Source organism: Taurulus bubalis (assembly GCF_910589615.1).
Source record: "Taurulus bubalis genome assembly, chromosome: 16".
NCBI lineage: Eukaryota > Metazoa > Chordata > Actinopteri > Perciformes > Cottidae > Taurulus > Taurulus bubalis.
In genome coordinates, this window is record NC_136604.1 from 21,118,601 (window position 1) to 21,131,852 (window position 13,252).

A 13,252-nucleotide genomic window follows, 5' to 3' on the forward strand; every position below is an offset into this window, starting at 1 on the left:
CAAGAACCAAACCAGATAAAAAATAGGATGCAGGGCAGAAAGTAAGGGGAGGAAAATAAGAAACTGTGTGATACATCATAATTATTATAAAGATATACTGTGCAATATATTATGTATTTGTTTTAAATGTTCTGATGCATTTTTTTTCAGTTCACAATATCTTAATAAAAGTTAAATTAGAAAAATGTGTAGTAAAGTACAGAATATAATATGTATTGATGAATGAATGTAAATAATAAACATAAAATATACAAAGATTTAAATAAGATATGAATAATAAAAAATGTAAACACAATATAAAATAATATATATATATATATATATATATATATATATATATATATATATATATATATATATACACACACACACATAAGAGCTTATATAATCTACAGTGTGTGACAATGAGTGCTGCATCTATATACACAGACATATGTGTATATACACACAAATAGACGTATACATGTAGATATATATGTATGTACTTTCATCAATATTATCAATGTTTTATTTTATTTTTGTTGTTTGACGGGTTAACTCATTAAAATGTATAAATCTATCTAATTATATGGTTGAATAAAAAGAATCCATCACAAAATAACTAAGGTTGACAAAAACATCATGTAGAGATTGGGAAGATATTGTTTGACAATAACTACTGATTGATTATAAACTTGAAAAGTCTGATACAAATACAGCAACGTTGTCAACACACAGCTGTGATTTTGGTCAAGAAAAACAAATCTCGTTTTATGAATTTGTCATTGTACAATGAGGCTTCAAAAACATTACATTAATGCTAAAATTACTTATGGGTGATGTAATAAAACCAGATATTTATAGTGTATAAAAAAATGCATTTATTGAACAAAAGACCACATATACACACTAAAAAGACATGTTAATGCTAATAAAACATCAATATCACATAACAGAACTGTAACTGAAATGCTTCTGACATGCGTGTAACACTCGTAGTTTGACTCGCCGTATATTTCATATTAATACTGACGGACACGGGGAGACGGGAGACTTTTAAACTGAAAAGCAGTCGGACTTCCTGTCCGCGGACTCACAGGTGGCCTCTGTAGGTGCGGATCTTGCGGCTGAGGTTGCGAGCCACCCGGTCCACGGCGCTGCTGATGTGTCCGAGCTCCTTCTTGGAGGTCAGACCGTCGATGTTCCCGCTGTACCACAGCACCCAGCCGGCCAGAGACATCACCACGAACAGAGCGCCTGCGAACGGAGCAGTCAGCGTGTTTTTATAAGTCATATTATGTGAAAATACTCCCAAAAATATATCAACTTATTCTATTATTTCCTGTTGCAGTGTACGTGACTGATATCATACGCCCGTCAGAAGTATTTCAGTTACAGTTCTGTTACGTGATATTGGAGTTTTATTAGCATTAACATGTTTTTTTAGTGTTTGTTTATATGTGATTTCTTGTTGCAGTTCAATAAATGCATTTTATACACTAAAAATATCTGTTTTCATTACATTTTCAACCACATAATTAGATAGATTTATACATTTTAATGAACGTCAAACAACAAAAATATATACGTAAATATATATAAAATAATAATAATAATATATAACACTGCAACCGCTGCACAACATTTTCTTTGATATCAATAAAGTTATGTTTGAGCTTTTCTCCATTTTCTTTTCATCCTATTTTGTCGTTTTCTTTTTCTTATTTTTGTTTCCTCATTTATTTTAACCTTTTCTTTAAAGTTTATACCGCTCTGTAAACTAAAATACGGCGCGTTACGTTGAACTTTTTGTTTTTGTTTTCCATAACATCATAAATGTTTTCTATTGGGATTGTATTTTCTTATTTTTCATGATTATCATGGAACAAGTTTAAAGTTCAGGATCATTCATCACTGAATGAAGACTGAGAAAAACATGAAATAAACAAAAAGAAAAGAAAGATATTCTCGTTTCAGTTGCGTTATGTTGTGTAATGTCTTTTCTGTATTTAAGAATAATAAACGTAGCTTTTTAACATTTTAAATTCAAACACAGGAAAACAATGTGAGGGATTTACTTTCCACGACGACTGAAAACTCGTCTGTTTCACGTCACTGGGAGAGTTATTTCATACCAGTATAGACCAGTAAGTCCCCAAAGTCCCGTCCTTTGATCTCCAGAGGGGCGAAGACTCCCACCAGCAGAGCCGCTCCTCCCAGTAAGTCCATCATCACAGCGAAGGCCAGGGCCAGTTTACAGTGGGAGAGGCCGTCACACAGGCCCATAATGCACCTGGGGAAGAGGAGAAAGGCTTTATCAGGCTGATATTATATAAAAGCATTAAAATGTGCCATTTTGTTCTGATGAAATCTGTTTTATCCCGACTTTAAGAGCAGCTAATGCAGTAATATGTGCGTTTGTTGGTTTTTAATAAGTGAGAATTGTCATTTTTCTGCATAAAACACTAGTTTGAAGGTGAGCTAGAGATTCATCTTCATGAATAAACTACAGATATATAAAGTTCATATTTGAAAGTTTGTCTTAAGAAAAGAAAATCACAAAAAAACTAAACATCTAGAAGTGGAATATCAACAACGTCATACCTTTGTGATACTGGAATTAATTTACAAATCAGCAGCCTAGAAATTGACAGATAATATGATATTTTATAATAAATCAAACTAGCCAACAGTTCATACAACAACAGCTGAAACATTTAGTTGATTAATCAATTAGTTGATTGGCAGAATATTTTGATAAAAGACATTTTAATATCGGAATATGCCAAACATATCACGGGTAAAGCTCCTCAAATGTGATGCATTGTTGTTAATTGTCTTTATAATCAATTTGATTACTGATTTCTTTTTTATTAACCAGAAAATGTATCTATTAATGGAGAAAATAATCAGCAGATTAATCCATTACATAATAGTTCAAAATGAGCTCCAACTACAGTAAGACATCCTGTTTTTACATTAATGTATGAGTAATAATAATATTATACAAATATATAATAGTATAACAGACATTTCTATCAGATTGTAGGCTAATTAAACACTTTTACTTAGCTTAAGTAACATCAATGCAATGCAGGGCTTTCACTGCTAATGGAGTATTTTTACTGTGTTGTATTAGTACTTTTACTTAAGTACATGATCTGAATACTTCTTCCACTGCCCGTATAATGAATATTAGCCACCATGTAGACAGAGAGCCTCCCAGCCTCTACATCTACCAGTTCATTCTCCTTTAGCTTCATGGACTCAATCTCAGGTGAGATTTTGACCTTAAATTAAACAAACATTTAATTAAAGTCATGTTTTACTTAAACTAACTTGTTTTTGTTGTTCAGTCCAGTCCAGCTGCATAAAATTAGTTCTGAAGCTTCTCTCGCGCAGCTGTCCCTTCACTTCCGCGTTTGGCTCACCTTTCTGCAGACGTCGCCGCGCCTACTCCAACCTACCTGTCCGGTGACGCGTTTCCGGTCTGGGCCCCTGCGGGACACACACTTCCGCCTGAGGTGGAGCCACACAGAAAAAATGTTTAGAAGCCGCACACAACACAGAAGTATTTAAAAAAAAGTGTCTTTGCACATGCGTTGTGCGCATGCGCGTGCCTGAGCTGCGCTACACCTGTTGAAACCACTTATAATCAGGTAATTGCCGCTGAGGGTGAGGTCGCGCGGGCAGCTGTGGGTCGTTTCAGGCCGTATTACAGAAGTATAACTGCACACATGACGACTGGAGACCAATAATAACGAGTGTATCACAGCATTGCGGTATAATACAGGCTCACCTGCACGCGGCTCCCAGTCATGAACCCTCCGGCCAGCAGAGACGATGCGCACCAGCCAGGTAACAGACACCTTTAGCGTTAAATGGCGCATCTACGTCGTGCTGCACACCTTCAGACGGATGCGTTTAAATTACCTTTAAACGTTGTAATTAGCGAAATTCAACGTCTTCTAAACGTGGGTTGTCTCGACAGTTAGCGTAATGTAATGTAACATACATTTAGCTAACAGGGTTGTGGTGCAACAAATCACGTGCTGCCTCTAAAAAGTAAGAATTATCAATTTTAGTCCTCGATTTTTTTATGTCTTAATATCTCATTTAGTTGTATACACTTTAAACGCTGTTTTCTATGTTATGACTACTTTACTGATCATCTTTTTTATTGATTTATCCCCATAAAATACCAAATAAAGGGATATTTTTTTACTCCTTTTTTTAAATCTATATTTTTTTATTTGCACTCTTTCCTACTTTGTATTTTGTACCGGATAAATTAAGTTATATCTCTTCTAATTTCATCATTAATTGAAACTAATTGTAATTATGTAACTAAAGCGCAAGTGAATAACCTGCAGACTTATCTTGTATAACTTTATGAACTTTGTTATTAGAGTGGAAACCATAAGTAGGTCAACAGTAATTTATCTACAGCACTTTAGATATTGATTTATTGCTTAATTCATTGATTTATTAAGTTAAAAATAAACATTTCCTGTTTTCAGCTCCTCAAATACAAGGATTTTCTACTCTGTTTTACATCTTTGCTCTGAGGAATTAGGATGGCCAGTTTTTCATTGATAACCTCAATTTAGTTATTTTAGCCCAAACATAAGACCGTCATTAGGTGCTGTGTGAAACAGCTTTGACTGTGGCCGTATTAGAGGAGGTCATCTTTGGAAACTCTCCGAAATAAACGTAAATCAACTACTAAAAGCCGAATCGACGGATGATTTAATAAGGAAAATAATCTTTTGTTGTGGTAAACTTAACTTACCGATGTGTCTTGTGTGTGATTGTCAGAGCACTACATGCCCCAGTCATCATCCTCATCATCTTCAGGAGGAGGAGGAGGAGGTCTGTACCTGGACGCCTATGAGGTCTCCTTCCCTCTGGAGGAGAGCATCGAGCGGCCGCCTGCATACCACCTGAACCAGGGTCAGCAGATGATGGACGGTACGCCGCGTCTACTACACATGAGCCCTGCTTCAGCGCTCCAGCTCTTCATGAGTGACTTGCTGGGATCGGTAGTTAATCGGCAGTTTTTTGACATTTATTAACAAGCACGTTGAAACCAATATTCATTAGTTGTATATAAAATGTAAAATATTTCTTAATACACACCGTATTGTATCTGACTTTGAAGGAAGTGATGATATCGGGATTGTCGAGGTACTCTGACGGCACATATTTCAAAAATGAATATAGCTTGAACTGTTTTCACACTTTTCATTGCCTTCTCAACATTTATTCATTTAGGATATTTTTAAAATGTTATTTTTTTTTTTTTAATGAAGGCAAAATGTGATGACATGACAATACAACCACACAAATAAATAATATAACTAAAATAACAATTTTCAATTAATTAATTTAACGGTAAATTTAGAAAAATAAAATGATATGATATATATATATATATATATTTAGTCTTTTTTTATTTATTATTATCATACACAATATGATGACATGATAATATAACCTCACAAAAAGAGAAACAATTATAAATAATTGAATACTTATAAATAATTGAATATATATTCTATCCTATTATTATTATTATTATTATTATTATAGGATCCCTTTAATAATAGGATCTATATTATATTATATGTATATGAATATAACACTTTGGAGTACACTCTGATGGCAAATCTCTCGCCCTGCAGAGCCCGTGGTGCAGGAGCCTCTTCACTCTCAGTACAGCCCGTTCATCCTGGTCTCTAACCTGCGAGCTCACCTGTACGTCACGCTGGAGAAGAACGCCTGGCTGCAGAAGCGCATCGAGGAGCTGGAGGAGGAGCGCAACTTCCTGCGCTGTCAGCTGGACCGCTTCATCGTCAGCATGAGGGGCCCCGAGGGTGAGGAGTCGTTTTTAGATTATTAAGGAGAAAATAAATTAAAAAATCATGGTTTTATCAAACATAAAGTATAGTACTACAGGCTACCAGTCCCATCTGTGGAGACATTGCAGCTGTCTATTTATAAAGCATTGATAGGTCTATGTATTTTAATTGTGCTTTTGTATGCATTTCATTCTATTTAATGTCTTTTGTATTATCTGGACCTTGAGTCTGTAATACAAGTTGCATTCATTGAGATTTATGCATATAACTCTCCAGAGACACTTAATACAAGATGAAAAATATTTACATGTACCGTAAAAGTCGGGTTACAAGCCGCTTCTACCTCTGGTGGGTGTCCCTGCTGTAGCAAGCTAGCAGCAGCGCTAGCTAGTACTGCTGCTAGCTTGCGCTGGTGCTAGCTCCCCATTGCTGCTGATACTGCTACTGGCCGCGTCCCCTCTGCCCGAGTCGGGTGTCGAAGCCGGGGATGGTCGTCGGTGGTTGTCGGGGAGCTAGCAGAGAGCTAGCAGAGAGCTAGCAGGAGCGCTAGCTGGCTACAGCGGGGCGCTAACGGGGACACTGACCGAAGGTAGTAGCGGCTTGTAACCCGACTTTTACGGTAGTATATTTGTGCAATATGGATTAACATTGGCATCAGAGAAATGAAAGATGAAAATTAATTTAATTATTTTTGGAAATATACTGTTCCAATAGATACAATTAAAATATGACAACTGTATAAACTACACAAATAGTAATCTGACAATTGTCAAAACTTAGTTACTCTGTAAAAGACCCACAAGGAAACCAATAATATGCTATATACACCCTTACTTTTTTAAATTTGTATTCTAACTTTTTTTTGGGAGGCAGTCTTATGTATATTAGAGTTGAGTCAATGTATGCCTTCATTCAGTGACGGAGTGGTGTGGAGACCCCCAGCGGGCCGTGAAGGTCCAGACAGCCAGCGCTCCCTCCCCTCCCTCCCCCATGACCACCAGGTCTGGGATGACTCTGAAGCGCCTGCAGGGGTCAGGACCCCGGACCCGTCGCAGCACCGCCAACGCCGGTGAGCAAATCAATGCATCTTTTTGTTATGTCAGAAAAACATTCCAAGTATTCAAATATCACACGGAAATCTTGCCTCGTTAAATTGTTTCCACCTCGCCTGCAGTGAAGCAGGAGTTTCATCTGGCGGAGGATAAATTCTACACCGAGGACGAGTATGTGGAGGAAGAGGAAGAGGAGGAGGAAGAGGAGGAGGAGGAGGAAGAAGAGGACTCCTCGATGGATAAGGGGTCCAAGAAGAAGGGCCGGGGGCGAGCCAACGGAGAGCCGAGGATGAAGATGAGGAGGATCTTCAGGATCACCCACGGGAGGGAGAGGCAGAGAGGTGGGTGATATACGACACTATATATTACATTATACTATCTATACATTACACTATGCTATATTACACTATGCTATATATTATGGATGGATGGATGGAATAATAAACACTGAACTATACATTACTATTTGCAATACTATACTATAGACTATACTTTACAAAACAATAGTATAAACTATACTGTACTAAACTACACTTAACTATATACTATACTACACTATATAATACACTAAACTCTATGCTATACTACACAATGCTATATACTATACTGCACTATACTGTGTTACTACACTGTGTACTTTAGTACTATTGTTGAATGTACAAATGTATTTGTCAAACCAGCACATTTAAAGGGCCATTGTGTAGGATTCTGGTGGATCTACTGGCAGAAATTGGATATAATATTCATAATTATGTTTAATTGTAGCCCAAAAACAGACAAACCAAACACCGGCTCCAGAGAGAGCCGCCTGACTCCTGCTGCGCCTCCATCAGTGTGATTTTGGTACGGAGGCCCTCTGAGTGAGCGTATACCCCTATAGAGGTATTCAGTTGGTTGCAATATGCAACCACACCACCAGATGGCGCCAAATCCTGCACACTGTCAAAAAGCACCAAAAGCACAATTCTGTGATTGAGTCCAAATTAATCCACGTCAACCAAAAGCAGTTTCTTTTATTTTCAGTATTTACACCCTCCGTTTTGTCTCCCCTCTCTCTCTACCTCCTCCTCCCCAGTTAAAGACCCAGAGGGCGTCATGATCCGTTACAATAAGATCCTGGCGACCTACCAGCGGGTGAGGAGCATGTCCAGAGCCTTCCAGATCCACGGAGTCGACCGAAACACCATGGCCTCCACCTCCCCCATCGCAGAGCTGCTGCTGATGGCTCCGGAGAAGGTCTGACCTTTTATTTTTTTTATTGTTCCTGTCCATGATAGCTGGCATGCGTCTGTCAACTTCTAGAATGACAACCACATATGCTATATATATATATATATATGTATGTATGTATGTATGTATGTATATATATATATATATATATATATATATATATATATATATATATATATATATATATATATATATGTATATGTGTGTGTGTGTGTTTTTTTGTTGTTGTTTGGGAGCAGATTTATTACTTTAAGTAAGCTCTGTGTTCACAATTGCAACACCGCAGGCAATAGTTGATCCAAGGGTGTCGAATAAAAACAATTACAATCATCAACTTTTGTTTTCTACTCGGTTTTCAATCGATTTTATCTTTTGATTGCCACAAGAATAAATTATCCTAAATTCTTAACTGATCCCAATTTCTGTCCTCAAAATGAAATGATCTCCCTAAACCAGGGGTGTCAAACTCATTGTTACTTCCTGTCAGCTACTGCATTGCCAAAAAGTCTCAACCCCTCAAAGTATTGATCTTCTCGAGATCTTGGTAAACTCTGGTTTTGATCTGGACTAGGTCTTGGCGTGCCTTGGTCTTGGTCTTGATCTTGATCTTGGTCTTAACCTGCGTTGGTCTCAGTCTTGGTCTTGACTAGGTCTCAACCCCTTCAAATTCTTGGCCCTCTCTTGGTCTCGGTTTAGGTGTTCTGGACCACAACACTGTTATGTTATGTTTGACAGGGTCCGTATCCACCGGGTTTTAACGTCCACTAAATCCCCTCTGCTGTTCCTGCAGGTGGCCGAGGTCGGGGAGTTCGAGGCGTCGAAGGAGAAGCTTCTGGATTACGCCCGGCGGTGCTACAAGACCATGGACGACCAGACGCACGCCAAGGTCCAGAGCATGAAGAAGACTCACAAGCTGCTGCCGATCTCCTACAGATTCAGAAACTGACCCACAGGAGAGAAAGAAAAGGCTGCAAGAGACGGGAGGTTTATCTTTATTTTGAGTTGTTTAAAACAACGAAAAGAAGATATGAGAAGATTAGATGACAAATAACAGGATTTATTTAGTTTGAACAAACTGCTGGATTTATATTTGAGTTTCCTTTTTATTTATCGTGCCACTGTAAAGGTGGGAAGGACTTTATTTTATTTTTTCTGTAGCTCAGCTGTCGTGAAGATTTTCATTGGAGGTTGAGGTTACGTTTTGCTTTTCCTCAGTAATTAATTGATGTTATACTTTAACTAGAAGACGCAGTTTATTGAGAAGAATAATGTGCTTGGAAACAAGTTTAATTTCAAAGTGCACTGACTGATCTTTGAAGGGCTGCAAACATTGTATAAAGCCGGTATCAAAGCATCAGAGTGTAATTGTGTCATTCTGGACCAAGACTGTTGAATTTGCTCTGAGTATTTGCAGACTCCAGATTATTGTTGATAAGATGACTGGCCTTCACCTTTTTTTGGTTTTGTGTCTAAAAAGAGATGCATATTTATTTATTTATTTATTTATTTATGTGCTTCATTCATTTTTGACATTGCATTTTGTAGTGTATGTATTATTATTTTGTAAAATATTTAACATTGATAAAGAGCGTTTGTTTTGCTCAAACATCCGGTGCCTTTGTCATGCATTTTATTTTGATTTGGCCAGATGGACGTTGATGTTGTAGTTCTGTAGTCGAAGGTTTGAAATGTCATCGTGAAAGAAAGTAAATGACTTTAAATGTGTGATTGTTTTGTTTGTTTCTTTACAATCGGGACACGATTCACGAATGATGTAAATAAAGGTATGAATTCGGCCTTCGAGTCCAGCGTTCAGATGAGTATATGAGAAATAATACACCACCACTACACTCTGAACGCCATTTTACTTTTCCACCATTTATCTGCATGCTCTTTCAGAGAAGTTGCAGTGATTCAGACAACTGATTAATTTAAAATTGCTGAACACAGATTTCACTTGTTAAATATTTAAGAAATGAGGTCTTACTTATAATAGTAAAACTGGTTTGCACTTTTGAGTTTCCAGCATGCTTGAAGTCTGCAGCGCCCTCCAGTGGTAGGAAGGAGTCATGCAGCTGTTATGATGGTTTATGATCCTGATGGTGTGATATGGGACCTGAAACACTGCAGTCAGTGATGAAGTGACCATGGTATGTTCATAACTCACTGCAGGAGCCATGATCCAGGCCAGGGGTTCATTTACTTAAGAATATAAGGAGTCAACTAAAGTAAATGTGCAGTTCTTGAGCAGTCATACTCATTACATTTTATTTAACTGAATGAAATGCTTTTATACTCCTATATATTCATTTTTACCTGATTAATACTACACTAATAATCATGTTTATTTTTTTATCGTCTACTCAAATGAAAGAAGATTTCAAAGCCTTTGATCCGGAGCAGCTGCAGGAACCACAGAGGTCAGCAGGGCGGATCCCAAAAAGTCTGATCAATAACTGGCTGTTTCCGTCTGTCCAACAACATCCAGCTGGCAGCCGAGTTTACTATTTACACCACGGAGTCTGAGTCTTCTCAGGAAATAATACAACATCCTCAGGTGAGCGGGCTGTTGATGTGGACGCAGAGATATTTATAAGGAAGAATCCTGATTCACGGGTACGTTATGAACGAGTGGACTTTGGAACAAAAAACAAAAAAATTGTAAACAAAGAGGATGGCAAATTGCATTTGCTGATTTTTACTCACATTCATCATTAAAGATGGAACATAAAAACACATGAAATCATGAGTTATTTAGTTATTTATTCATAAAATATTTCATTTAGTTATCGAAGCTAAGACTAAACTAATTATTTGACAGTAATATCTCTCCTCTTGTGAAGAAATGAGCCTGGAAGACGTTCAAATCAGGGAGTATAACATAAGTACCCACAATTGTACATCATATTTTATTGTTGCATGTTGCAGCAAGCCCTTACAGCCTCTCTCACTCGACCACTTACCAGGTGCCGTCAGTGAGTCCTTGAGGGTTGGGGGTTTAAGGCCTTAGGGGGGACATTGGGATTGGGCCCTAGTAAGCCAAGAACAGCGGTGTCATCTGAGTTTAACACACCCTTTGTCATTAGCTGTGCTAACAGATTCAGGGTTTATCTTTTACATGTTGGACTCTGTTAGTTAGGAGAGAAAAATACCATTTTGATAATAACATAATATACTTCCATTTGTTTCATTTCATCCAGTAATAAATGAAGCTGAAGAGTATATACTTGAATCAATGAAAAGTAAATAAGTCATTGCTGCCTTCCAAGTGTCGACCAGGACTAAGTGGATGATATAACATCATCAGCGCTTCTACATTTCATCACAATTGAGGTCAATGCGACGAGTATAATCGCTGTTCTTAATATGGGCAAGAAGTCATTCTGTTCATTTAGCTCTCTGTAAGTCATCAGTAGAATAAATATGTGGTTTGTTTGGTTCCATATTGGTGTATGTATATGTTTCTTAGCGTCCCTAGTGGTAAAATGTTCTTTAATAATGCCATTTTGTCGTCCTTTTGTACCGTTTGTAGCTCCACTTATCTCTAAATTCTGCCTGTTTTTCTCCTATTAAAGACTTTAGTTATTTAGTTAAGAATAGTTTATTGTTTGGGTACACAACTATGTCCTTTTTAGTAAGTAGAAATGCTATGCTATCTATGCACAGGAAAGGACCTTTACGTTTTTCAATGTCATCTTCTGACCACACTGTCAACATTTTAACATGTGGTTGTATGTGGGAATTAAGTGGATGGTGTCCATGGTCAGAGTTAGGTTTATATCTGGAGCATAGGCTTAAAGTCACTGGTTTGTTCATCCATACATTACACATTAAGGAACGTCTGGGTTATTTTCATACCAATACACAAATAAAAAGAAACATACTAGGATAAAATAATAAGGAGCAACATGCAGTAAATCAAATAGTTAATTTATTGGACATGAGTTTAAATTGTCATTTTATTTTATCGTGTTTTTAATGTATTACTTATTTTTATTGTATTTAAGTTGTATACTTTACTTTTTTTCTATTAAACAATTTAGATTTTCTAATTTTTTACTACTATTTCTGTTATAACTTTTGATTATATATTACACTTTTTTTTACATTTTATTGTCTCATGCATGGTCTCAAATTGCTAAATTGCTTTTGTCGTTTCTGTTGTTTTCCCTGTCATTTGCTTTCGGCTTGGTAAGAAATAAACAAACTTAATAAGATTTAAAAAAATTAACTTGAAAAAGATTAACCCGGTAGTCTATCGTGATAAAAACACACTTAATTTGAATAAACGTTGACTTCCAAGCAATTAATATCATAGTAAGATATCATTTTAGACATCGGCTTTGTCACTGATCTTAGTTTGTTGTTATGTGTGGTTATAAATAAAGTTGCGTTGAAAAAAAATGCAGAAGAGGGCGTGACACAATTCGGTCTAACCTTTCAACTTTACAAACGGTCCAATCGGAGCGGGAGCTATCCTGGAAGTAGTAAAACAAGCCTCTCGTGACCGACGGCGGGCCTCGACGAATAGGAGTGCGCATCGGCCGCGGCGGGCCAATCACAGTTCAGCTGGGCGGGACTTGTGTCCAACAGGGCATCGGAGGAGGAGGTGTTCCTGGCAGCCATCTTGGATGTGCGGAGTGATTGTTTAGCGAGAAGAATTGACATTATATTTTTTAGAAAAAATAGCCTTTGTACTGAATCGTCGAAGATTTGCCGGAGTCGGGCGACCGAGGGAAGAAATCGCAGCTCGGAAAAATCCAGGTAAATTAGTCCCGGACTCAAAGGTGATGCGTTAATGTGGCTTCCCCCCCCCATCTCTCTCTCTTTCTGCCTCTCTCCCCTTTCCAAACTGTGTCTCCCACATCAGATATCGCAGCCGGTGGGAAGCTGCTTTGCTCTCCACACTGACAACACATCAACGTGTTTGTTAGCCGTTAAAAACTGGGGGTACAAAAAACACTCACACACTAAAAACGCACACACGCACACGCACAACTTCCCCCGCCGGGATGTAAACTTTATTTTGTTTTAAAGTGCTAGTGCTCCGATGTGCTCGGAGCCCCACACAAGCTACTGAGCTACACTTTGGCTTCATCACGTTAATCAAACCTATGGGTGCTGTTAGAG

At 37.6% G+C, this 13,252-nt stretch overlaps 2 protein-coding genes across 2 annotated transcripts; one reads left to right on the forward strand and one right to left on the reverse strand.

Annotated features, from left to right (window-relative positions):
- Positions 1-862: 862 nt before the first annotated feature.
- Positions 863-3,442, reverse strand: tmem238a (transmembrane protein 238a). The gene is made up of 3 exons (XM_079232221.1): positions 3,319-3,442; positions 2,115-2,272; positions 863-1,236 (listed from the first exon to the last, which is right to left on the reverse strand). The coding sequence occupies exons 2-3, from the start codon at positions 2,263-2,265 to the stop codon at positions 1,073-1,075; spliced, it is 315 nt and encodes a 104-aa protein (XP_079088347.1). The 5' UTR covers positions 2,266-2,272; positions 3,319-3,442; the 3' UTR covers positions 863-1,072.
- A 355-nt stretch (positions 3,443-3,797) lies between these two features.
- LOC306748937 (coiled-coil domain-containing protein 106-like) lies at positions 3,798-9,068 on the forward strand (the record flags this gene model as incomplete). The annotated part of the gene is made up of 7 exons (XM_079232169.1): positions 3,798-3,837; positions 4,798-4,950; positions 5,664-5,855; positions 6,757-6,909; positions 7,015-7,233; positions 7,968-8,128; positions 8,913-9,068. The coding sequence occupies 7 exons, from the start codon at positions 3,798-3,800 to the stop codon at positions 9,066-9,068; spliced, it is 1,074 nt and encodes a 357-aa protein (XP_079088295.1).
- Positions 9,069-13,252: the final 4,184 nt, after the last annotated feature.